The sequence below is a fragment of the Puntigrus tetrazona genome, chromosome 5 (assembly GCF_018831695.1).
Source record: "Puntigrus tetrazona isolate hp1 chromosome 5, ASM1883169v1, whole genome shotgun sequence".
NCBI lineage: Eukaryota > Metazoa > Chordata > Actinopteri > Cypriniformes > Cyprinidae > Puntigrus > Puntigrus tetrazona.
In genome coordinates this window covers 19,250,157-19,277,965 of record NC_056703.1, presented here as the reverse complement: position 1 = coordinate 19,277,965, position 27,809 = coordinate 19,250,157, and the positions used below count along the sequence as shown (strand labels likewise).

Below are 27,809 nucleotides of genomic sequence, written 5' to 3'. Positions count from 1 at the left end.
TATATATATATATATATATATATATATATATATATGTGTGTGTGTGTGTGTGTGTGTGTATTAGGCTATGGTTATGTGTTATAGGCTATAAATGTTGTGAAATTATATGTTAAAAACTGCAGATCCAAAGTGAATATCTTTAAGCTTTGAATGGCAAAATATAAAATTATTATTGCATATTCTTACTATGTATTACAAAATGTATTTCAAAGGTCACCCAAAACACTTTTACCAATTTAAAATACGTGCGAGTGTGTGCAACATTTGACATTTGAAATCAGATTTTTTCCAGTATGGAATTAAACCCCTAACAAATGAGGACTAAAACGTATTTCTTTATATAATTTTTTTCATAATTGCTTGCTACATTTTATTGCGCAGAAGGTCATCTCATTCTAGCTGACATTTTACAGGATGTGAGCAGTCGATGTCAAGATGTTGACAGCAAGCAGATCCAGTGAAGTACAGTTAGGGAATAGCAGATGACATTGGCTTGTTTATTTCTCTTTTTATAGGTAGCTATGTCAAGTCCTAACTCACATAATTAGGGGTAACATGGCTACGCTGTGAGCGACGCATAGCAGTAGTGCCACAGATGAGTCACGACAACACCATTCACACAAACAACCCTCGTTATCATCTGCACCCCATTACCTCTAATAGCCAGAGTCCTGTCATCTGTTTTCTATTTCAAAGCACAATTATGACTTTTCAACAGAAATTACAGTCTCAAATTTTCCACACGACACATGATATTGACGAGATGCGGTGGCATGGCTGATGCAGTTCGCGTTCACCAGCCTGACTTCAGACATTTTTTTTCAAGCCAAGTGGAGCACTGGAATATTTGGGCAGTTCACCCAGCTGCCATGGCAACAGGAATTTTACAGAGGCACAGGCCTATGGTTAGATGCTTTTCACTTCGCCTTCACCAACCAACGGCTGGGATTCGGGCCAATCCGTTTATCTCTACTGTGCAGCGTTGTAATAATGCAGTGAGAGGGGCTGTATGAGGTGTAGGGCTTGATGAGAGGGGATTCCCTGTCCTAAACTGCACACTGACACCAATTACAGGTGCAGAAGATAACTCTGCAGGCGTCTGCTAATACTGACGTTTGGACTTTTAATACGCATTTTGGCTCAATTTTACATGTAAATTTGCACTTAAGTAAAGGAACATACACGGATGAAAACTAGCATCTGTGAAACAGAAGTCATTTATAACAGATTGAATTTGGGATTTTATTTCATTTTGTTTAGTTTTGTTTAAAGCAAGTTGCTTACCGAGGCTGCATTTATTTGATGAAATGTTAAAATACTATTATAATTGACTATTTAATGTAATACCTATATTCTATTTTATATGTTAAAATGTCATTTTAATGTGAAATTTAATGTATTTTAAAATGTAATGTAAAATCTGAATTTTTAATAGTCTTCAGTGTAACAAGATCCTTCATTTGCTACTCAGTTTTAGATTGTAAACATTTGAGCTTTTTAATATTTGTGTAAAAGATGCATATTTAGGATGAGAGAGGGGGGGGGGGTTTGGGAGAGAGAGAGAGAGAGAAAAAAAAAAATCTATCGTTGCTACAAAACTACTTTTTTTAATTTTTGGTTGTTTTTTCTTCATCAGTTGAATGCATACGTGCTGAATCAAAAAAAACAAACAAAACAAAACAAAAAAAAAACACTGGTTCCAACTTTTGAATGACAGTGTACAACTGACAGTGTTAAATATTCAAAAAAATGTAAGAGTTTGCTCAGTGTCGCTAGAATACAACAACTACGCAATAAAAAGGCAAAGACACTGACGTGAGCTCTCGATAAATTCATTTATTATTTTTTTGCACAATGAATGACAATGAACAAGATCAACTGTATTTTAAGTGCTCAATACTGCTCACCGGAGATGGCTGCACAAATGAGCTTTTACAGTAAGAAAAAGAAGAAATAAAAAAATAAAACTACAAGATCATGAACGGCAAACATGACCAAACACATGCAAGCTTATATGTATGTACATATGTACAGGCTAGTACTTGTATTTATAAACATGTCTGTATACACAGTTACACAAAACATGAATGTGTATACATACATTCTATGTACAATGCATATGTTTGTGTATATCAGTATTTATTCTTTTCTATATACGTCCATTATTTGCTGTTTTTAATATCCATACAATGTACAAAATGCTTTATGAATTTAAAATCCATTACAAAAAAACATATCAAACCATGTATAAGATCTTATTCAAATCGAAATTCAATACTTCTCCACTTCTTCAAAATTTGTATGCATACAATCAAATAGAGCATGCAGATATTACAGAAATCAAACTGGTCGTAACACCATATGTATGAATTTAGAGAGCGATAAGAGCTTCTGTTGTGTCCTTTGTTAGGAATATTACTTTCGATTAACACTTCACTTGTATTATAACTTCATTAATAGCAATACAAACTAAAATACGACACTACGTTTGAGTGGATGACATTCTCTCGGTGACCTCTGTAATGTTTACTTGACACGAAGTCGCTTAGGAGCAGGAACATAAAAAAATACACTGAACTTCACAAGGCACCACTTATCAGCTGGTGGAGAAAATATATCTGGCATTTAAAAATCATAGAAGCCGAGCAAATTCGAGCTGCCAGGCCTTGTTACCAAAGCCATGTTTGACTAACCTATTATAATCATGTTTCGGAAAACTGCTACGGTGTACATTTTGTTCGAAAACATAGCTTTCGGTGCTTAAAGCACTAATAAAAGGTCAACATTTTTGGCAATGTTCGCAGGTGTTTAGCGCGAATGGACGCATCCTACAAAAAGGTCCAGTACAACTGGCTGAGGCAAATAGCTGCCGGCATATATTGTTTGTTTTAGCTTCAATGCACTGCGAGTTATCACGAGGACAGAATGCTTCAATGGCGTCTTTTACGTGTCCTGCTTTGGACAACTGTGAGTGCAACATATTGACATGATTCTTAGGCATGATTCACGCAGCTATACAGATGGTAGACTATTTACAGGGGACTGCAACTCGTCGAAATGAACATTTGATTAAGGCTGCACTGCTTAGAGGCTGATTTTCCTCCCCTAGACAGTCGCAAAAGAAATGATAGTCAGTTTTAGCACTGTTCAGACTTCAGATTTCAGTAAGACCACTTCATTTAACAGAAAGCTTACGAAGGAGTTGATGCTAGAAAGTTATGCGTCAGTGGATTCACAGCAATAACCTGATGCATAGTAAATAAGCATGTATTCATGCGTGGGTTTGGTTGGAGAGATATTTTGAGCGTCTTCAGGTGCACTAGATGCGGTGTCTGGTCACTGAACTGTATATAAATGTATTTATATAGTTCAAACGAAGCCTGTTATACTGTAGAAGGTGTACCAAAATGATAAACCAGGGCAGAAAATGTATATGCATGTACATTCTAGACTGATATCTTGCCATTATGTGTTCTAGTACCTGAACATGTTATGGATTTATAGACAAACATAAGGCACATATATGAAAAAAACTAACAAGTGGAAAGCTATTCAAATTAGGACCACATTCAAATCTATCCTGATTCCAAATCTCCGTATAGCAGAGTAACTGCGAACTAAAACAGCGTAGGACGCGTGTCTGATTAGTTTGTGATGTCCTATGCTCAGGACCATCACCTAAATAGTCTTTAGCGTACATTCGGGTTTATTTTTCCAATCCAAGCGACAGACTAATCGACAAATAAGCACAGCACCACACCATTCATAGTAATATACACGAGCAGCTAAACTGAAACCCATCTATTCTATGATACACGACTACACTGAAACTTTGGTCATGTGGATATCTAATACTGACAGGTATATAGACATACTATTATTGTTTCGTTAACAAGAGCAGGCACATTCTCAAAAGAGACTCTGGAGAAGGCGACTCTAATAAGACCTTGATTTCCAGTCAGATCATGAATACATCATCCAGATGCTCACTATTACTTAAAGCGAAAAACCAACTCTGACAATGTGTACAACTTCAGCCCACTCAAACTTGTTCCTACAAACACGAAAGAAAAGAAATAAGTGCTTTGTTGGTTTTAAATGCAACCGTAGCATTTTTCATTGACTGCTGGGATGTGTTTTGATGTCCTGTGTCGTCAACAAGCCTTCGATCTGCAGTGATTCCACTTCGTTAAGTTTACACGACTAAATACGTTTTGTTTTTCCATTTGAACAAGCTTTCTACTTCTATTTGGTTAAAAACAGAACAAAAAAAATAACATTTCAAACTTTATATGGTTTTTGATTTGATATGCTGACAGTATAGGTAGATCTAAAATACTTTGAAATTTGAAATGTTAGTAGAATATGTTTCTATGTACAGTGAACTGGTAGCCATCAAAACATCACTGAAAAGGGTTTCATCCAAAAGTATTGCCATTAGTTCATGCCTGAAACACACCTGAGCGCAGGCAAGCCTATGTAAGCGTGTGTGTTAGCAGTGAGTTACCGTTGACCTGTTGTTGGAAACCAACCTTTGCCAGAAGATCTGTGCTTTGTGCTTGAGTGAAACGAAAAATGAGAAAGAAAAAAAAAAGTGCACAGTACTGTCATTGGAGTTCATTTACATGTGCTGGTAGGTTATGGCTAAAGCCATAGTTTCAACATCCTCATGGTTATGGGCTTTGGGAGAGCAAAAGTTCAGTTTGTCTCCTCGAGACCAATAAAAAAGTATGTGACGGAATCGTACAAACCGAAAGCGGAGCTCTTAGACCACAATTGTGATCCAAACTCTCAGCGAATGCCCATTAAAATGTGTCAGTAGAATTCAGATCAAAATAAACAGAAAAAAAACAATACAAGGACCCAAGCACAAGGCTAACTCACAGTGCACCGTCATGATTTCTCTAATGTGAGGTGAGAGTAGCTTCTTCTCTCTTGTTCCCTCTTCCTTTGCGGTTTGGGCGCTCGATTTGGAGCTCTGGCTGAACTTTGTGCCAGTGCTTGCCTCCTTGTGTGGATTGCGTGTTAGATTGGGATCTGGCCATATGTACCACTGACTCGATGGCGTCTGTGATGGAGTCGTGATTGGAGAACTCAAGCTGAGCAGGAACCAGACCGGTGTGAAGGTTCTTCTTCCCAGGAAGATCCACACACTTTTCTAGAACTGGCATCTGACCCAGTAATCCCTCCTCGAGAGAAAGCGGCTGCTTCCTCGGCCTCCCTCTGCGTCTCTTCACCATGTTATTCCCCGTCTTGGCCTGCCTCTGAAGCCTCTTGACTTTCAAAATCTTGTTGACGTGATCCAGGTTCTTCTTGGTGGTGAGGATCTTGGAGAAGGCACACATTTTTTGCATGTCGCACTGGATCTCGTCCACTTCTTTGTGCTTGTGCCTCCTATTGTAGGAACTGGGGTCTAGGGAGGAAAAAACGAAAAACAAATCAGTGAGAATGACAAGCTGCAGCTTATTCAGTTCTGCTTTAAAATACAACAATAGAACTAAATGACAGACTGTTTGGATTCAATAATGGTTTTTGCTACTGGAATGACAAAATAAAACTCCTGACCAGGTTTCCTTCAGTGTCACAGCAACATCGCGAATGCTGCACATAAAAAATAGGGCAGAATTGTGACTCCCAAAAAAACTGCCTGTGTGAGATTTTTAATCGATAATTGGTTATTTCTGTCATTCTGTCATTAATTACTCACTTTCATGTTGTTCCAAACCTATAAGACCTCCATTCATCTTAGGAACACAATTTAAGATATTTTTGATGAAATCCAAGAACTTTCTGATCCTCCACAGACAACAACAGATAACAACAGCTTCAAATAAAACATTTTAATAATGTCCTTACTGCCTTTCTGGGCCTTAAGCGTTCAGGTTATTTCGCTGTCTACAGAGGGACAGAAATCTCTTGTACTTCATCAAAAATATCTTTAAAAAAATCTTAATTTGAGTTCCTAAGACGAACGAAGGTCTTGTGGGTGAGTAATTAATGACAGAATAAAATTTTTGTGTGAACTGTCCCTTTAAATCCGATTATTGGACTGCATTAATACTGCCTATCTTTTAAAAATACATTTAAAAAGTCATTAAAAAGTCCTTTTGCAAAAGTTTTTGAAAAAAAAAAATTATTATTACAATTATCTCATCATTTGGCATTAGAATTGCATTACTTTGTTCCAAATATTTAGTCCCTAAAAGTACTAAAAGAATCATTAACGCAACTATTAAGGAACTTGAATCGTTAAAGAGGAATCAAAACTGGAATAATGAAATTCTTTATGGTTCCCATCCCTGGCTACAATGAGACACTGATTGTGAAAAATGTGCTAAGCCAGACTGGTAAACATTTGGCCAGTCGTTTGTTATAATATAATTGATTCGCACATCATCTCGCTAGCTGAAGCAGTGATATTTCTAAAGTAAACTCAAGACCCCAGAGTGAGTCATGACGTATGCAGCCAGACCGAGAGAGACAAACTTTCTTCTGTGCTTAATGATGTGACAATCCAATGTGTCAACACACTAATTTGTATTAGCTGGTGTATAAATATTCCTGTATATACAGATCTGATAGCAATTGATACAGCCAAGCTTGTTGAGTCATGCCGTTTATCATTATCGGCTGTCAGTCTAACAGAGCGAAGCGTTAATAAGCGAACACGTGAAAAATGCCCCACGAGAGGAGAAGCTTGTGAAGCAACAGCTCACTTAACACTTGACATGTGGATAACTGCATCCATGCACATAATAAGGAAACATCAGGAACCTCCCACTTATCAGTCTATCGGTGAATATAGTTGGTGCTCGCATTCACAATGAATAGATGCGTCTGTAAATGAAAGTAATAAACTATGAGGCCTCAGATACATTTGTGATTAATTTACTGCCTCTACACTTCACGTTGGAGCTTTGGAAGGAAGCCCAGACCAGAGGAAATGCTGGGTTTCTGGCAGCCTCGTTTGAAATGAGTTCAGACAGCCTAAAGCTGCCTAAAATGTGTGTTCCACATCTAAGATCTCTCCTGCACTCTTTTCATATCTCTGGAGAGGTCTCTTTTTCTCTTTTCTTGTTGATTGCCACTCCATCTGGTAGGTTTCCATGAAAACAAACAAGAGCTGTAATTGTGGAAGATGTTCAAGATCAGGGGCGTTCTATGCATTTCCAGGTTTCTCTTAAGACTGTCTTAAGAGTGCACCTGTGCAGCCCCAAAAAGAGGATATGCGCCATAATAATTCATAATCCATCATCAAATCTCTCGTTTAGCATTTAAGTGCATCGTTGAATCAAACAGCAACCACACTTTCCAAGTGACACATATCAGTTTTAGCAAGGAATATTGCTTAATTGAAGCTCACCAGGGCTATTTTGGAGGCAAGTAAAAACAAAACAAACAAAAAAAAATGGGTGCATGGGTCACTAACCAGCTGTGCATGGGCTCCTTCAGCCCATTTGGTTTCAATAAAGTAAAATGTGTGCCTGACTAAACATGAGCTCTTCCCTCTCTGGCCTCAGTTTATCACTGGGAAACTTGCAGAGTCTTCCCAAGTGCCAACAAATCATTGGACAGAGACATTCGTTTTCAAAGGGAGTGTCACAACTCATTTATTCCCTGAAATCTGTACCTGCATCCTGTGCACAATGTTTTCATTAGAGGCAGCAATTTATGGACTTGCCTCGCCGCTGTCCCCACAGCTCCGTTCTACACGGTAGTGGAGGCCTACTTCCTGTTGCCATGGCAACGGAATTCCACAGTTCAAAGGTAAGCGATTTACAAAAAAATACAGTGGTGTAAGATCACATTTTGTGCCCCTGCAAATTCTCTAGTCGACTTTCGTGGCAAGCTACTCATTTAATACACAAAATATACGTTAAGCAAATGCGGGTGCAGACCTGCTTGAAAACCCATCATGCGCTGGCATTGGTAATGGTTTTAATAGGGGTTTTCTTGCTTGCTGGAGTCTAAGTAGTAGCACAACTTGCATGCAGTGTAAGGAAAGATGAAACGCTATACCAATACGATCAAAGAAAAATCCTCTGTGTAATTCCTGTGCTAGCAAATGAGTGGCATTAAGTTTTACGTTAAAGCCTGCCTTACTTAAAGAGGGTTTAGAGAGTTGAAAGATCTGTACATTGAGAGCACTGTACCGTCAGAATTTCAATCTGTACCATATGTGCTCACTGATGTATGTTGAATTACTTTTAAAAGCCTGTCAGAGGGGGATTTTTCTAATGAAGACATTTATTTAGCATTTTGCGTCACCTTATTCTTTGTTGAATGTACCTATGAGAATCCCGGCATAATTAATGGACACAATTAATCATGTGTGTTCAATCTATCCATCTAGCTATCTATACACACACATACATACATGTTACATTGATTGTTTTGTAGCTTTGATTGAGTAAAGTCAGGCAACATGATATAATGCTATTATGGAAAAACATCTGCTTCGAACTAGACACTCCCATCACAATGATTAATAGCCTTACTCTAAAAAGGTGCTGTCGTCATGCCGTGAATTTGTAGCAAATAGAACTAATTAATCGTAAATGAGATGTGACCTTAAATGCAAATTTGAGCATATAAAACCCCCATTTTGCTGCAATTTATTGCATCCTAGCTACAGTGCCACTGGCAAAGAAATGTGACTGCCATAAAAAATCTATTCTGTCAAAACATGCTTATCTAAATCTGTTCTTTGAAATCAACACAGATGTATACTTAGGTGGGATGTATGTCATATTTCTCTGTTTAAGTACAACAAACTAGCTCTTTGAAGCATTGAGTTAATTCATGGAGGTGGGTGGTAGCAGGCAGAATGTGAGTCATCCTCATAGTTCCCCTAGGGGAGTGAAAATGTAATCTAACTGTGCCTAGGGCTTGCAATTCCCCTTCAGTGGAGTAGACTGGATTCATTAAACCTCTGGCTTCTCTCCAGCTCTTTTAACAAGAGGCAAGGTTTTTTATTGCATGTCTGTAGAATATAAATCAAAACGTGTGAATAATATATCTCTAAGAAAAAAACCATTGGCAGGCAGGGGTGAAAAGGGAGGAAAGAGAAATTTGTGAATTATAGTTGTCTCCATCCATGCATTACACTTTGCTTGCCAGATGTACTGAGAACAGCATACAAAGTGTTCAGAAAGCACATTTGTACTCAAAAGCAGAACACAATTTCACTTAAATCTAATCAGTGCGTGGCAAACCAAAATAATTGCTAACAAAAAATACCTGAATCAATATCTTGCATTGTTCATGCATTTGTATACATAAAAAATATACATGTATATACATACATACACACACACACACACACACTCATACACATATACTTATTCTTTTTTTTTTTACCTGCTATAGCTGTGTTGGAGCACTGGTATCTCTGCTCAGCCCTCTGTTCTCTGCCTCCTTGGAAAGATGCCATGCTTCCTTCTCTGTATGCTGCAAATTCCTCCAAGCCATGCCTCCTGATGTGAACGCTAGAGTCATCATCCCCTAAGTGCTGCCCCTTGAACAAGTCCAGCGACTGGTCCTGGCTGGCTCGCAGGCGCTCGTGCGGTTGTCTAGTGCAGATGTTCAGGAAGTTGTTCAGTGTCTCTCCTCGAATGCGTTTACAATGCTGAGAGTCAGATAAGGATAATGATGAGAGTGTGTCTACTTCAAAGTAGTTCCTGGAAGCTTTTGGCGAAGCATCTGTGCTTTGCTTGCCTCTTTGCTTGTCCTTCAGTTTGGACAGAGAGTTCTTCTCGAGTCTCTCGTTCAAGAGGTTGAGGAAGGCAGGACTCTGGGTTCCACTGAAGAGCCCGCCGAGATCCTCCCTCTGTGGGATGTACTGATCTTCTTTGTGTTTGTACTTGTGCTTGTGCTTGCGTTTGTGGAGACAGACACTTTCCATACAGCTGCTTGAAGGGTGATGGGAGTCACTCATTCTAGATGAAGGCATCTCATGTGGCATATTCTTTGCTCGATGTCTGCTAGGAGCAGCGAGGCCAGAGGACACACCAGGGTGGAACTTTGGTGGAGGGACTGGTGGCCTCATGAGAGGAGAGGCTGAAGGTCCAAGTGCGTGAGATAAGTACAAGGGTGAAGGGTACTGACTGTAATAGCCCATGTTTACCATACTTGTGGCCAGAGGCATGGATGTGTAAGGCATCGCGTAGGGTGCATAGTAATTGCCACCAGGCACTGGGCAGCCAAACCCTTGAATAAAAGGCATCTTTGATATTGGCTCGTTTGACTTGGCTGGCCGACCACGCCTCCTCTTTGACTTATCTGAGCTCCTGCGAAGATAGTGCACAGGGTCATAGGGATAGTATGGCATAGGATAGCACTGGTCAAAGTTGAGACGGAATATGCTGGGATAGGAATTCTCATGGTAGAACTTGTAGCTGCGGTGGGAGATTCGGAAGACCTGGAACTTGCTAACCAACTCCTCCAGGTCAGCCATAAACTGCAGGTCATCCCGGCTCTGGAGGGCCTTGCGTTTCCTTCGATGTTTCTGCTTCTTCAGGCTCTCCTGAGCAAAGAAATTTTCCACAGCGACTCCAGTCATGCACTTCTGGTAGTGCCCCCTCGCTGCTTTGCTCTTAGCCTCTAAAACAGCAGTCTCAGCGGCATCAAAACTGCAAAGATCAAATGAGTATCTCCGGCGGGACGCAGGGCCCTTCTCGGTCTGGTCTGATGTGCTGTTGTTGTCGGTGCCAATTCCACTATCACTAGGGATTGTCTCTTCACTGTGGGACTCACTAACTGGAGATAGGGTAACTTCTTTGATGGAAGCCACTTCAGACAGATGTGATGGTGAGTTGGCCATTAGTCTCGGGGGAGACAGCTTCCAGTTACTACTAAGCAAGCCCTTATGTGTTTTGGTGGGCAATGCACTGATAGGCTGTAGGTTTGGCATTGTCTTCAGGTCATGCTGGCTGGTATCCGTGGTGGCAGGGTGAGTAGTCCCACCTGCTGCAGAGTGAGAAGAAAGAGAATGCATGACCCTGGGAGAAGGCATTCCGGTTGTGGATGATGTATTAGAAGGCACTAGAGGGTTCTCAAATGGACTGGAAATAGGCAACGGGTGCTTATCACTGGCTTTGTGCTCATTCTGCTGCGTATGAAGATCGCTTCTGGGCTTCCTTCCCCGCTTTTTGCCTATGTAAATAGTTCCACGCTTGCTGACATTGATTTGCTTGCCAAAACGGGCCTCGATTGTCGATGCCACAGTCGACATGGCATTTGAAACCGGAACACTGGACTTCAAGGCAAGATTGCCAGGACTAGAAGTGGTCAAAAGCTCATTTAAAATGCTCTGCATCTTAACCAGTTTCATTTTCTTAGTTGCCCTCTTTTTAAGGACACCTTCTTGACCTGATTTCTTGAGTTTTAACTGCTGTGCAGGAGGGGATTTGTTGAATGCCAACTGCACCAATTTCGACATATTATGCTTCTTTCTCCTTTTTGAAGTGCTGGATGAATCTTGGGCGATTGGGCTAACGGGGCTTGTTGCAGTTCCTTCATGAATTGTCTCCACAGTAAGTAACGGCTGTTTTTTGGGCCGGCCACGTTTCTTCTTGACTGGAGTAATGACTGTCAAACTGTTTGTGTTTGTGTAGAGTGGACTGGATGGGGTAATAGGGAAGGCAGAGGGTGGCTCCTCAATGGACAGAGATTGATTCAAGTCTTTATGAGGAGAGGAGTTCTGGGACTTTAAATAAGACCACCTGTCCTTGACCTTTGATTGCCTACCCTCTGTTTGCTTGTCGGCATCAATCACTGATCTTTGTCTCCCAGCTGGTGTTTTCCTCTGCCTATTCTGAAACATCTCAACATCATCAGTCAATGTCTCAGCACTGTCTTCCTCACTCTCCCGTAAATTTACACCAAATTGTTTTGGTGCACTGAATTCTATTTTCTTTGTAATTTTAGGTTTTGTGCTCCCTTGGTCAGTTTTATCAGTCTTCTCAGCTTGCTGTGTGGTTTGTGCATCAGATAGCAAGTTGCTATTGTCACCCATTTTTCTGTTTCTTCGCTTTTTACTTCTAGCTTCATCTGCATGATGAGTGCCACAGCTTGATATCTTACTCTCATCATCTGGTCTATTGCTCGCCTTCTCAGGTTCCTCTGCCTCAAAATCACTTTTAGCAGTGTTGTATGCTTGCTTCTCCTTAGCACTATCTTGGTTTTCAGTATCTCTGTCCATCTTTTTGGCCCACTGAAGGCTTAAACTATGTGTGGTCTTCACTGGGTCTTTTCTTCCATATTTACGTTTGATGTTCCCAAAAACCTGCTCAGTGACTTCCTGCAAACCTCTGTCTTTACTAAAAGAGAACAGACTTGAGTCAGCTGGTGGACTCATTACTGCATCAACTGGAGATGATGCTAGTGTGTCAGTGCTTGGGGAAGACATGGCAGAAGCAAAGAGACTTCCAGATGAACTGTCTGTGACCTTTTTAACTTGAGATTTTGAGAATGGGGTGTTGGGCTCTGACAAAGGGCTCTTGTTGGTGCATGCCGATTCTCGTTTTGATTCTGGTTCTGTCCTGCGTTGTTCTTGAGATGCTGCATCTTCAACAGCATCCAACGGCTTTGTCCAGTCAAGGTTGTGAATGTCGCTGCTTTTAGACTCATGCTTTGGTTTTGCGTTATCCATCATCACATTGTCAGTTTTTTCCACAAGCTTATAATGCCTCTCGTAGGTCTGAAATAAAAGACAAAAGAAATAATTTATAAAATAGGACAAACATTATACAAGCATTCACATTTGCTTCATATTCTTGCACTAGGTGACTTGAACATTCACACCCCATATAAAAAAAAAAACTAGGAACCTACAAGTTGTTACTGATAACAACTACTGTTTTGCTGCCAAGTTCTCAGCTTGTGGGCCACACCTACTGTAAGCATATAATACTGTGCACTATTGTGCAAGCCTCTGAGACTTGTGGTTTGGTCTGTTAGAAATAACGTATTGCAAGATCAGCACTTGATACTAGGATATGTTCTGTAAAGCCATCCTGTTTTCAAAGCCAACAGCTACAGGCGGTAATGAAGTTAACCACAGTTTTGTTTTTCAGCAGGTCAACTTCCATTTCAGAGCTCTGCAGCTGAGGCTAAGACAGTCTATGCTGCGGTTTCAGATTAGTTTACATCTGGGGTCCCAGTGTTTTCAACATGCTCACAACAGGAAAGACACAAAAAAGACCAAATGCAAAATGCACCTTTAGAAAACAGCTTGTACCTATTTATGTTACAGCATAAAATGAAAAATGAAAAACAGAACAAAAAAACGGATTAAACCACTGTGCAAAGTGTCTTTAAATATTTAAAGCTTAAAGAGCTTTAAAAGAAGGTTGTAGGAATAAGTTGCTACTTTGGCATTCACACATCTGATTACATCAGTAGAAGATAATTTAGTCTCCTGGAGTCTGGTTTGTTTGGGTCAAAGCACAGCGAATGAAAGGATTTCTTACATAAACCAAAGAAATGCATGGAAAGACAAATGTGGGAAAAGAGTTTAGAATAGTTTATGTAAGTGCCCTTGAAAGATGACATCCTGGATTGATGAAAACCTGTCTCCAAACAACAGTGAAAGTGAGAAGAACTGAGCATTTGAGAGAAATAAAAGAGAGAAAAAAAATTATACCTATGACTGCATGTCTCAATGTACCAATTTAATCATACCTTGTGACTTAAAAAAATGAATTACTTAAACTGAATATTGAAAATCTTATAAATAAAACCACTAAATTTTCGGGTGGTACTTGTTCTTGTAAAACTTTCCACAACAGTGCGAGAGTGTTGTGGGTCATTTTTAGGACAATTCTAAGTGGTTTTGAAAGGTGTTCTAATGTACTAATACATGTGCTCTGACCTACTGAGCCTGGCAATGGAACCTCAAACCTGGCTTGTAACATTTCCCAGTTCTGTTTCTCTCTCATCATCTCCTGATTTTCCTGTTCTCCACTGTTTAGTGAATAGTAGTGCCAAAATGAATAGAGAAAAAAAACCTAAGGTTTATCTGGCAGAAGGAGATCTGTAGTTTGGTTGTCTTTTTGTAATTTATTGCTCTTAAAACCAATTTGAGAACCACAGGAGCTACCTTGACAGGTTAAATGACCGCAGACAATTATGAAGTCCAATGGCAAACCTTATAATGGTGACCTGCCAACCTCTCACACTATTTGGAAGCGCTTTTTTGTTCCTTCTCTAATCAGCCAAGAGTAATGCATCACTTAAGTCCTCACCGGCTCTTCATAGAGCCAGGCAGGCAAGACTTTTATCTGCCGCGCACAGCCCTCACCTAAAATTTCCCAGTATGCATTGGGAAGACTTGCATGTGTGCGTCTGTTTCAGGAGTCATCCCTCTGCCTAATCCTCTCCAATATCATTCAATCAGTAGTTTTTAATTAAAGGGAAGCAGACATTAATGAGGGATCGCTCCTCTGCCAGCCTTGTCCTTTTTATTTCCCCCATCTGTGAGAAACTGCATCACCTTTCAGATTCCTAATCCTGTAATCCTATGAGGAATTTGCGGTCTCCCCCGGCCCACAGGATACAGTCTCCGCTGTTGAATGCCAAGTCTCCTGGCCGCCCTTTAATTTGCCTAAATGGCATTATATTCCCCCCTGTCTCCAAAACAATATCTGAGGGATATGGCGTAACCTCTGCATTGGGGATGTCAAAGCTATTCTACAAACTCACTGGGAACCTCGATATTAGTTTAAGAGAGCAATAAGAAAGAGTTTTCTCTAAACCAGGAATTGTCACCTTCATCGTTTGCCTGTCATAGTCCATTCCTTTCACCAGAATCATTTAAAGGAGACATGTAAATAGAATTCCCTAATAAATAACAAGTGTCAAACATACAGTTCTACTGAATTAAATTCAGAAAATGAAAGCAATGAAACTAGAGAGCTTGTTCAGCAGTTTTTCCACTACAAATATGCTATTGCTTGGTGTAAATACACCACTGAATATTGTGTCAATGTGTTGACAGTGAGTCCCTTACCAGATAATAAAAATCTCTGCAGTCATAAATGACTTATGAGCCCTCTAATGAGCACTTCCTATCTGTTGTAAACAGAGCAGCAGTTCTGGCAGGGCCACTGGGCAGTCTGGCGCAGTAGGCACCAAATCCTGGCGGACACCATTGCACTCAAAGCCCAGAACTGCAGGAGACGAGTCAGTCTCAGACCAGATAAACAGACAGGGAGAAGGCAGCCGAGATTACGGAGTCCCTTGCATGATAATAAGCTAGGTTTGGCATCCTGACTGTGCCCTTGATACCCCCTTTCTCCCCCATCCATTTTTTGCTAGGTCTTGTTGTTCTCTTCATTTTTCTCCCCCTCCATCACTGCCATGGTAATTGGCCAGCCAAAACCTCATTGGCCTCTTGTGTGTTTGGTAACCATGGGATACTGTGAGTCAGAGCCACCGAAAATAGACAGAAACGCAGCAGGCCAAACATGCAACTTTGCCCGACTGATACCCGGCCAAACTCGCTCTACCCTCCACTAAATCCTGCCTGTCCTGGTGCAAGAGCTCACTGTTTGCCTTTCAGACTGACAGATGAGCAGTCCACGAGTCTGATGCTGGATCAACACAGCTTGGCATGACTCTGGAAGTTCGGACACTTCCAAACGTTGACAAACGATGCAATAACACTTGAGCAGCTTGTAGAAGCAGAGTCGCTACACAAATTGCAACCAGCACAGCACAAATGCAATATTGTGAGGGGTCATTTCTTCCTTTCACCTCATCCCTGCAATCCCACAAGCTTTTATCGTTCGATTAACATGACAGCAGGTCAGCTTTGTTTTCTGACCAAATGGCAGTGTGCTAGCCACAGGGCTAATTGGTCAAATTACAGTCTTTGTAACGGGTCTCACTAACACTTTCTGAATTGGTTAGTGAAAGCCAGCTCTGACTTGTTAGACAGCCCTCATGCTGTGGTGGCCTTGGGTAATGTGACACCCGGTCGAGGACAACACACACCTGGATAGTGTGTCAATCACCTGATCTGGAAAATCTTGCTCTAGTTACAGGACTTCAGGCATCTTTAAATCCATCCTAGAAAAGTCAAAATGTCCACTAGTTTGATTACCAAGTAGGAAAGTCAATAAAGTAATCTTGTGTGGACACGTCTGAGAAGCCTAGATTTAAAAAAAGCCTACTTAACTGATTGATACAAATCTTAAAGATTTAATAATGTTAGCAGGAGCTTTTCACAAAAGCTTCATAATCGTAATGGTAGTTTTAATTAAGTTTCATGATTTATCAACAGATCAAATATCTGTTTTAAATGACACAGTTTAGGCAAGCAGTTACAGTGACAGCTTGTATAAAGTTCACATGTGCTCGTGACGTACATAAATGACGTCACACACACCTGCAGTAATATGCAAATTATAAGAAAGCATTGCATTTTGGTGGTGAACTGCAATCAAATTATTATGGCACAGAAAAAGCGTGGAATACAACCACATAGAAGTGTTTTGTATATAGTCACTGACTATGTTTATACTGATATCAGTAATCAACTTAATTATCTTTTTCTAAATAGACAATATTATGAATAGTGATATTAATTTGTATACATGTCTATACTGCACTTTAATAAAGCAACTAAAATTGGCTTTCATCCAACGTCATACAGTAGAGTCTGCTACTACAATATCTAAATAACTATCTGGTTATTGGCTAAGATTATCCATTACCCATTAACAGAAAAGTAGTTTGGAAGGAAGAGCAAGTCATTTGATATTGAATAAAGTCTATAATCATGTCTACACCAGGTGATGTGTTGCACCACACTACGTTCCCACATGTGTATGAAGATGTTTTTTCATGAACAGCTCAGCAACCTGCTTTCAAAAGGAAATAGGCTTAATTATTTCATGTTGATTTTAAGGTCACTTAGTATAGTCATAACAATAAGCTAAGTCATACATAAGTCATACATAATAAGAAGTCAGAGATAATACATTAATTTGACTGTACATAATATTTGAAAACAAGTACATATTAGGCTGCTATTACATATTAATGCTAACTCACTTCTAGTTAGTAGATGAAGAATGGTTTACGTTTTAACTTTTGGCTCACGTCACCGTCGCTCTTTGCTAATATATCAGAATTAGCATGACAATGAGCGATTTGACAAAAGAAACAATTAGCAGCCATTTCAATTTCGCACTCTCTCAGTCTAATGCTTTCAATGATGAATTAGATTGATTGGAGGAGAGGGTCAAACACAAACGAGCCCTTCTCTCTCATTGGCTACACTGCAGCACTCTCTCATCTCTTAATTTGGCTTTTAATACTATTAGCCTCCGTAATCACCGCAATTGGCTTTAAAGTTCCAGTCACGCTGTGTGTTTGTTGGTGTGGGGAATAATTAATTATGAGCAGTCCCACCAGGCCCTCTGAACTCATCCGCCCTGCTTGAACTGACTGATTAACAGACCGTAGGCAGCAACGGCAGAGCGCTCAATCTGCCGCTAACGTATAAGAGATAAAACTGCCAGCGTCGCCAGAGAGATAATAAAAGAAACTATCCCGAACACCCTCCTCCCAGAGAGTGTCTATTCGTTGCCACGATAGCAACGATTGGTATTTTTCGCTCGTCGCAATATGTGCAAGTTCCCCCGTCTTCAAAGAAGACCCATCTGGATGATGGCTGTTCACAGGAAAAGAAGGAGAGGAGAAGATGGGCCCATTTCGAGACCCATTATGAAACGTCAACGGATAAGTAAAGCTGCGGCCTAAACAATGCATCTGGCACATACTAAATAGCGCACCCAGTTTGTAGCAGAGGAGCTGCATGAATATGTGAATGGATAATGAAACGTTTGTGGCAGTTCACAGGCTGAATAGAGGATAATAGGACGTAGCAGCATTCTGATGCCATCCTGCCATGAGCCAGATGCCAACAACTGAAGACGCTGAGATTCTAGAAACATCTGTGCAGTTTAATGGCCGCTTTCGAAGCCAATCCACTCTTAACAGCAGCTGATAATAAGAAATCCATTGAGTGCCGCCTTACTGCTTCATGGCCATTGTGCGGAGAGGGCCAGAGTCACAATGACAGATAGACTCATTATACAAAGACGTTTACCAATGGATTTATTAAGTAGTGGAGTGTGCCAGCTTCTAAAGGTCTCTCTCGTTTAATGTCTTCCAAAATGTGCAGATTCACAGGTCCAACATGAATGCTTTACAGAAACCATTAATTGAAATCTAAATATTTACAGACAGAAAGGGTTTTTTCGTCCCTTCCTTAAAAAAAAAAAAAAAGGCAACATGGCGAGCAATACATCAGTAAAATGAAGTATCCTCCACCTGCACTAATGAGAGCAGTCAGCAGGGGTCATGAGCAGGAATCATACAGCTCCATGACTAATGTCTTTCCACAGCTGCGTTCAGTCTGCAACTCTCCTCTTCAGGCTTTATGACTAACTTCCATATGTGACATAAACGATGTTTGTTTACTGCTAGAGTTAAAAAAATGCTTCACAATAACAAGGCAAATTAATTGCACCTAAGCTTCAACGCTCAATGGTTTATACATCTAAATTTCAGACTTGCTTTAGTGTGACGCATTTAACTGTGAAATGTGAGTACCACTTGTCTGTAAAAAACACTGTCACGGTGCTAAGGTGGAGCTGCGTGGTTGTCATATTTATAAAAGAGTCTCTTATTATTACCAAGCCTGTTTTTCTTTGATCAAGAATACAGCAAAAACTATAATTTGTGAATTATTCAGAATTTTTTCTCTTTTAATATATTTTACAATGTAATTTACTCCTGTGGTGGTAAAGCTGAATTTTCAGTAGCAATTACTCCAGTCTTCAGTGTCACATGATCCTTCAGAGATCATTATTATGCTGATTTGTGTTCAATAAATATACATACATACATACATACAGAAGTAGATCAAAAGAACAGCATTTATTTGAACTGAAAATCTCTTGTAAAATTAAAATCTCTGTATTCAATGCACCCCCTAATAACGTTTTAATTTCTCTCAGAAATTAAATAAAACTTAATCTTATCGACCCCAAACATGATTCATAAATGGAGGCAGACAAATTACGCTCCGAAGTTTAATGTTTAGTCAGTGTAATGGGTTTTGAAGACCTCCTAAACCAAAGCATTAGCTGCTGTAAGTGTACCGTGACCTTACATTCTCATGTATTTCAGCGTCATGCAGTTGAGACACTTTGTGGCATATAGCCAGAGGTCATTATGTCATCACCCCAGTGCTTTCAGAAAATCAATCAGTCTCAGACTGTTTACAATAGATCACTTCACTAAATCCCCTTATCCAGATGAAGAATTCCTCCATTTGGCATTTCTAGTGTTTGTGGAATGCACTGCAGGAATGAGAGAGTGGTGCGGCAGGAGAGGTCTGTGGGGAGAGTGAGGGGCAAAGGCGTGATGAAAACCATACCTCGCTCACTTCCCATCATCTACAAATCAAAACCTGGACTTTTACTGTAAGTGGACATTTATGTAAATTTGGCTGGAGCTGGGTAGATGGAAGGTTCTTGATCAGTATAAAGATGGGCCGCCTCCGCTTACCGGCTTGATCACATACCGCCAGGCTAAACGCCATCAGACAGGCAGATAGTAAATAACCAACTCTTGCCATGCAGAAAGACAAATTAAAATGGCCAATTCTGTTGATTAGTGAGCACTAATGAAAACATACATATAAGAAATATTTCAATAAAGCACGATCATTGCTCACTGACTGTATTAATTGGTTGTTGCAAGTACAATTCTGGTCTTTACACGTCTCACAATATTGTAGCAATTCGTCAGACTCTTATTTTATGTGTGCATATTACTTATGATATACACTGCTATACACTACATTTTGACAAATGTATTACAATCTAAATTGATCAACACGAATAAGTCTGCTTGAATCTAGAACATTTCAAAATATCATGACATGTTATTTGCTTGCAAACTTATTACAGTAAAACCAATAAAAATGCAGCTAAATCTGACATAAATAGCCCTGTTTTCTTATCATCTTCAGACAGCATTAAAAGACCCGTATATTCAAGTTGATCTAGCCAGTCCACATGCACAGGTCCAAGCATGCATCTTACTGAATGTTTCTATGGCAACCAAAATTTCTATCAGCAGTTGCAGTGATTTGATGACTTTACCAATTAGTGATTAGCTTTTAACTAGAGGGGAGGACTTATTATTGTCGATACCCACCCCATGAATGAAATCTTAGTACTACATAAAATCTTTAAAAAAACAACAAAGAGCACATTATACAAGTTACATGTTACATTTATGTTTGACCTCTTTTAGAAACTGAACTTTGGGTTACAGACTGAGCTCCACTAAAGAACGTGATGCCTTCACAAAAGAAAAGAAAAAATAAACTACCAAATCTAGAGAATAAAAGCATGCTTGACATCTCCCCGTCTACACACCCTACCTCTCTCTCTCTCTCTCTCTCTCTCACACACACACACACACACACACACACAGGCTAGTTCTTTGCAGCCCTTTATTTGGCAAAATGCCTGGCCGTTTGAGTGTTTCATTTTTTCCTGTGTATAGGTCCGGGCAGATGTCCAGAAAGGCCTCGGCACAAAGAGGCCGAGAGAGGGAGAGAGGAGAGGGAGATGTACTAAGGAGAAAGGACAGAGCAGAGACAGGAACAGGGAGACGAAGCCCCCCAAAACTCCCCTTTTCTTTCATAACTATTCCCTCCAAAAGCTGCGAGTGATTGATATGATCCTCACACGGCTCCCTACACCCTCCTTTCTGCCCCAGTAAACCCCGGCCCTGCCCTCGCACCCCCTCCGCTATCCCCCCTTTTCTGCAGTGGACCACCCTACCCTGTGGGAACAACGCTGGGGAAGAGACGTCCCCCTCCCGTTCCCCTCGGCGGACCCCCTCGGGTTCCATTGAGAGCGGAGCAGCCCTCTCTGATCTGGCCTGCTTTGTGTGACAGGCTGACAGGTCCAGAGCAAACAAACAAAATGAATACTAACACCCCTTTGTGTTCGCTTCCCAACGAGCGGCACTTAAGGATCGGGGGGTGGTGCTGGTAAGTGCAGCCTCGGGAGGGATGACAAAAAGAGGGGGGGGGGTTTGAAGAGAAACTCTGGACCCTGATAGCACATAGACAAAAATACCCCCCTCCGTAACTGCCCCCTTTCCTCCAGTGAGAATAAAGAGCTCCATTTAGCGGGCCCATGGGCCACGGCGTCTCAAGGTGCGTCTGGCTTGATGCGTGTCACAGGCTGGACAGTGGCGGGCCAATAGCCTAAAAGTCTGTTCCCTCCACACATTCACAGCCCCTCCATTCATGACCTCTCGAGTGGCGCGTTCTCATTCAAGTGCTGGGAACGAGAGTAAGACATTACACGGCTCAGGGCTTGTGCTGTGTGATAAGTTTATTCTCAGGCTCATCAGTCGCTACTCAAATGTTAATCATCTCTAAATATTGCAACAACAAAAAAAAAAAAAGCAGAACTACAGTGCAATGGTCCCTTATCTGTCAATGTGTGCAATGTGCATAGCTGCCTAAAATACAAACACTTCCTGGAACGAGATGGATTTGCACTATGTATCAAAAGCCCAATAGAAAACACCCACATGATTGGTGGAAGAAACGCATATAATGAAACGTTACATTTCTTTTGTGTGTGAAATTACCTCAATTTTGTAGCAATAATGCGGGTAATAATACGTTCGGCCGCTGCTGGCTCGCTTCACCTGGGTCTTAACTGGTTTTGCATTTAAATGACTCAAGCAGATGTTCTGAGACACGCTGTCGCTGCCAAGACCATGACAGACAACTGGGCCCAATAAAAATCAATGATTTTTGTTGAAAAATAAGATGATGGCTTGTATCAATGATGGAATCTGTGCCTCAAGCTCAAGCAAGCTAATAATGCTATCAAAAAACACAGTGCTCTGTCAAAGCACTGTGTACCGAAGATAATATTTAGTATTTTTTCCATAAAATTAAAGTTGAAAATGTTCAAGACAACACTGGACCTCACTACTAATAGTACATTTTTGAATAAGCATTGAAGTGTATTATATATTTATTTTATGCTGCAGGAAACACTGCTAAGATACCGTGATAAAATAATTAAGGGAAGGGAACATTTCTGATATATATTAAAAAGGGAGGATTAGGTAAGGCAATATCCTGAAATGCTTCAAGTATAAAGAATGGAAGTCAACTTAAAAAGTTTCACACAAACGAGCACTGAAGGATATACAATTCTTAAAAGTCATTTAACCACAACCCATAAAGCCCCACAGGCAGAATGTGAAAGGGCCAGGCAGCCATTTTAAGAAAAGGAAATGATCCGAGGTCTGTGAGATTCTGGGTTATTTCAGTTTGTGGAAATGCTTCAGGCACCAAAATGTCAGGGTAGAAAAAAAAAAAACAAAACAAACGCACAGACTTGATGGAATGTGTTCTTCACCACAAGCCAAACACTGTGTAATTAACACAACGTGATTGCAGAAGTATCATAGGGAGCAATTTAAAGCTGCCGTCTTTTTTTCCACGCACAACCCCTGTGGGATCACTTCACTCTATTGAGAGAATAATAAGAACATCGGTTTCTGGAGGTGAAATTCTTTTCAATCAAAAATGGTACTTTACAGAATCTAGGCTGAAGAAATCCATTTCTAGACAGAATATCTTCCAGAAGGTCGAGTCTGATCACATTGCAGGTTGGTATTTACTTCTGTGCCAGCTTATTAAAATAGCGACCCAGACTCACTCTACCTGTAAAACTCCAAAAACATACCTATACAACTTATTGTAATGAACAATGGTGACTACTGGTTCAAGTTACGGATTATTAAGTGCTTATTTTCACATGGCTCCTTGCACAAAAAATTGTTATGACTTAAAAACACTTGCCATAGTGCATGATTCATAAATCAATAAATATTGACATACTCATCACATTAACCAGCAATCTCGGTATATTGTTTCTGCTGTACGGTTAACATGCTCCGTAGCTCACCTGGTACAACACTGCAATTGCGATGTAGAGCATTCGAGTACAAATCTCATGAAACAACTCATAAAATGGCTCATCTGATTCAGCAAATGCATTTTTATATCAGCCCTGCTTTTGTTAACTCTAACTAGTTTTAGTGTAGGTACATTCAAACGCATTAACCATTTAGCGCCACTTTAAAAGTGTCACAGAATACCCAAGAAGCAATGAAGTGTAGCAGAAATGTCACCACAGGCCCATTTTTCACAGGCCTTAATTGTAACACTGGCTGAATAATTTTTTCCCCCTCAATCTTTGCACTCTTTTGCTATGAAATTAATAAATTTGCCGTGCTCTCACAATTCTTCCTTTATGAGATCAAATGACTTATGCTCAGATTGATTAAATGTTCTACACCTGTTCTAGAAATAAAACGTCCATGGTTTAATTTTGGCATGTAACTTTGATAAAGATAGAATGACTAGATATTTTGGCAAGGCAGAAAATAGGTGAATCACACTGGTCTTAATTTAGAAATAGGTTACACCAACAGAGTAGCTGGGAAGATTAGATTTCCAATATGCCATTTTCTAAGCCTTCGTTCAGTAACACATTTTAAAAGAACTCCATGGCAAATCAGACACAATACTAAAAGTAATGCCACCAAAACTGGGGAAAAAAAACACTTGGCAGTACTCCTTCAGCCCAAACAGGAAAAATGTTGAAAACTGGGGCAAAATAGTAAACCAATAAAAAGGATTGCATAGTTTCAATCCTTGAGTTACTGAACAATGCCTGCTTTGTGACAGTGAGCACTTGGCTCCCAGGCAGCTGTTTTTCCACTCGATATCGATCTAACCCAAAAAAAGAAAACCCAAAAAAAGCACCTGTGCATTGGAATACAGGACAAGAGGAAAAACTGCAAAGCAAATCTGAGCTTGAATCTGCCTCCACAGTATGCAGGTACAAATGATCTGAAGGGAAAGTATCGCATAGTGATAAAATCAATGACCCTAACTCCTCAAAAGTGCATTAATGTATGAGCAGATCGATGCTGAAGCTGCACAGTCATAGTTTAAGTGCCTTCAAATGATGACCCACACGCCAGCTGCTCATCACATTTCATAATCATGTTTCCAAAGAATGATTGAATGCTAGCTGACACATAGAGAGGAAATAACCTTGAAATAGCAGTAATGACAAATGGCAGTATGCCAGGCTTGACAACATAATACTTTTTAGTCTCATGTAGCTAAGTTAGGTCGGGGCTGTAAACTTAAAAAAAAAAAAAAATAATAATAATAATAAAAAAAAATATTGGTAGCCAATGGCTGCTAAAATGAAATATTTAGTAGCCAATGGAATATTTTACATCAATTTTTTTGTATTCATGCAGACGATCAGAAAGGTAGCACCAAAATCAAAAGTGAATTATAGGTCTTGAATAACATAGCTCATTTTCGTTGTTTTCACTAGTCATGTAGCACCAATTTTAGAATATTTCACGCCTTTTTATTGCACAGACATCATTCTTTACTAACAGCTGATCTTGCCAGTGGAAAACTACCCCTTTATATCAGAATTTTGAATGAGTCATAACACACAAAACTTCTTAAGGATATCCCATATTGCCTAAATCTCAAAAAAAGTTTCACTCAACTAAACGCCACTAACCTTGTATACTTTTAGCACATCCACAGATTGCTCCTTCCTTAATAGCACTCATAATGTCATCCGGGTGTATTGGTTACCTTAAACAACTCTGTTTCCAGGCCAACTGATAAAAAAAATACCGGAAGTTACATAACGTCAGGCAATCAGATTAAAACTGACACTTTCAACCAACTCTTGCATCTAGCATCAGACAGTCAGCGAACGGACAGTGGGCGGTCTGTGGGTGTGCCGTCTGAGGCTGAGACTATTTTCAGCCAAACATTTGTTTAATGAGCAGGATCTTTACTTGTTTGCTGTCACTTGGATCCGAGAAAGGAATGTTGCAAATAAACCAATCCTCATTTCACTCTAGAAATTCAACTCTGATTCGGCATACAAAAATTTCTCTCTATGGTGGCATCCATTTCCCTTCCAGATCCTCAAAAGATTAGGAGAACATGACATTGGTTTACTGTACTTTCACCTGAGCCCACATCCGTTACGAACCACCTTCTTCCCATTACGCACACACACACACACACACACGCCTCCCCCACCTTCCAATGCATTGAGCGTGTGGGTGAAAGGTCACGGTAAAGTAGCATTCCACAGAGAGTGAGACACAGCCCTGTGAAAAGAGGAGAGGGGGAAAAGGGGTTTAGTGTCCCTAATCCCACAAGAGACTGGAGGATTTGCAAGGACACCCAAACCATTCCCGGTGAAAAGCTACGGTTAACAGCTCACCCGCAGCTCCCACAGTGTGTGTGTGGCAAAACATTACCATCCACTGGGATAATATCATCTTCACGCCAGTCGTAAGTGCATGGGAACGTTAAACGGCATGATTTGATTTGGAAACCACTGCAAGGCTCATCAGCGTGAGATACTTTGATGGCCGTGAGTCCAGGTTCACAGGCAAGGCTGTAGTTTCTCATGAGCGGAGCGCGGCCTGTGGAATAAAGGGGCTCTTTCATGGCTCCGGGCTGTTTGAGAGCCACTGCATTGGTTTGCTCTCCCTGTTTTATCTTCACAATTAGACTGACACTGAATACTCTGAAGGGTCACTCCTGGTGTCACACTAACAAAATACTCAACACAAACACTATTCTCTTCATTTGTCCACTATGCTTTTGGCCCTTCTCAGGCCTCCACAGTAATTGTTCATCTTTGAGGACAAATCCTGCATATTAAGTACTTCAATGAGAGTATTCATTTTCTCTCCCGACCATTCGAGAGACAGAGGCCGCTTTTGTAGGCCAGTTCAAAATGTCTCATGTTTTGATGACATATTGCTGTCACTGTACATTACATTTGTCTGTGCTAATAAGTATAAACAACGGTTGATATTGTGCTGAGAGCACAGCATGTCAGTAACAATTAGGGAGGGATGTGCAAAACTAGTACACATTCTCTTTATCAACTAGGAAGTGGGTTGGGCTGATAGATTAAAGACTTGTTGGGCATCAGGGTCAGACAAGTATTTAATGGGGTTTCACCCAGGATGCATTTTGTTGGATTAGAGCAGGTCCTGATGCACATTTCTAAACAGATTAATGGTTTTTAACTTGACACATGATTTTAAGACTATGAGCATGATGCAAGACGTGAGACAAAGGACAAGAAGTCCTCTACATGTATAAGCAATCATTTCAAAAACTATTCTGAACAATTCAATAATGTAACTGATTCAGAATAATCGGGCTTCTTATAATGCACAGAATTATAACAGAAACTATTACTATTACAAAACATGTTATTATTGTTGTTGTTCATTACAAATGAATGAATGAATGTACAACAGTAGGTTCATCATAAATAACATAGTACATGCATTTATATTTACGAATAGGAACCTTCTTATTATAACAGGGGTAACAATAAAAATGTAATTAAACCCTTTCAATTTAAATAGATCACCCACATATCTTAGTCTGAGATGACCCTGTATGACACAATTAATTACTACAGGTCTGTTAAGCTTGAAGAGAGAAAGAGAGGAAGCGAAATGAAGAGATGCTTTGTGAAAAGGTATCTGGGTCCACTAGCATGTCGGTAGCAGGGACAGGGAGCATCTCCAGCAGACAGCTGATGGGTCTGATCACATTTCACTGACAAACTCAATTGCGCGTCGAGTGAGATCTAATGAAAGTCAATATGCCACATTGCCCCCGTGGCTATTCTGTCCACACGCCAAGACCCGATATCACTCATTTATTCAGTATATTTCCAACCGTACCTCCATGCAGTTTTGGGTTCCCAGGTGAAAACGAACTCCCAAAGAAAGAGGTGACAGCGCTTTACAGTGTTCATTTAGTCTAACAAAACACCATATTTAAGGTAATGAGCTTAATCAATTATGCTAACATGGCTTGGAAAGTTTTCTAGTTGACAACAGCATGGCAACACAAAAATCCATCCTTTTGAATTAAGTCCTTCCAATGAAAGCCTATTACAACTAAACTTTGACTTCAAAATGTCCATAAACAAATTGTAACCCATATGAACCAAATGGTTTAATCCAAGTCTTCAGAAGACACAATTATACAAAATGGTGCACAAAACATGCTTGCTTGGCACGTGAGAGCAAACCAGGTGGTAACGCTTTTTTTAGGGTTACACCTTTGACTTACTTATTAGCATTCATATTACTAGAATATTAACCTTTTTTTGTGTTAATTAAGTGCATATTAATGCCTTGTTCTACATTCCTAATCCTACCCAATACCTAAACTTAAGAACTACCTTACTAACTATAGTTAAGCAGAATTTTTTTAATTTATTGAGGGAAAGGTTGTAGGTAATAGTTAATAAGTGTTACCTGATCTAAAGTGCTACCCAATATTAAAAAATGCTGTATTTTGTGTTTTGAAGATGAAAGACATGAAGGCGAACAAATTCGGCTTCAAATGTTTCAAAGGTCTACAAATAAAGTATGAAAAAAAAGGTAATTTAATTAATAACTAATTATGTAAGTATTAAATTCTTTGCTTCTTGCTTTGCTAACTAACATTAGCATTGTTCAATTAAGTACACTCAGAACAAAAACAGAAAAGCACAGTAAACTGCTACATTCTCGTTCACCAGATGCAATAATACTAACCAACATACACACGAGAGGCTCTCTGAAATCACCAGGCTCACTTTATT

The 27,809-nt window shown here is 40.0% G+C and overlaps 1 protein-coding gene across 3 annotated transcripts in view; it reads right to left on the bottom strand.

Annotated features, from left to right (window-relative positions):
* Positions 1 to 1,816: 1,816 nt before the first annotated feature.
* setbp1 (SET binding protein 1) overlaps positions 1,817 to 27,809 on the bottom strand; it is a 51,225-nt gene continuing 25,232 nt past the window's right edge. For 2 of the 3 annotated variants that reach the window (XM_043238712.1, XM_043238713.1), the window contains exons 3-4: positions 9,361 to 12,700; positions 1,817 to 5,413 (exon numbers count right to left, since the gene is read on the bottom strand). In XM_043238712.1, the coding sequence (XP_043094647.1) occupies positions 4,905 to 5,413; positions 9,361 to 12,700 (3,849 nt within the window). In that variant the 3' untranslated portion in view covers positions 1,817 to 4,904. Of the gene's footprint in view, positions 5,414 to 9,360; positions 12,701 to 24,683; positions 24,827 to 27,809 lie in introns of those variants that run through there. The other variant, XM_043238714.1, reaches the window with a different exon arrangement.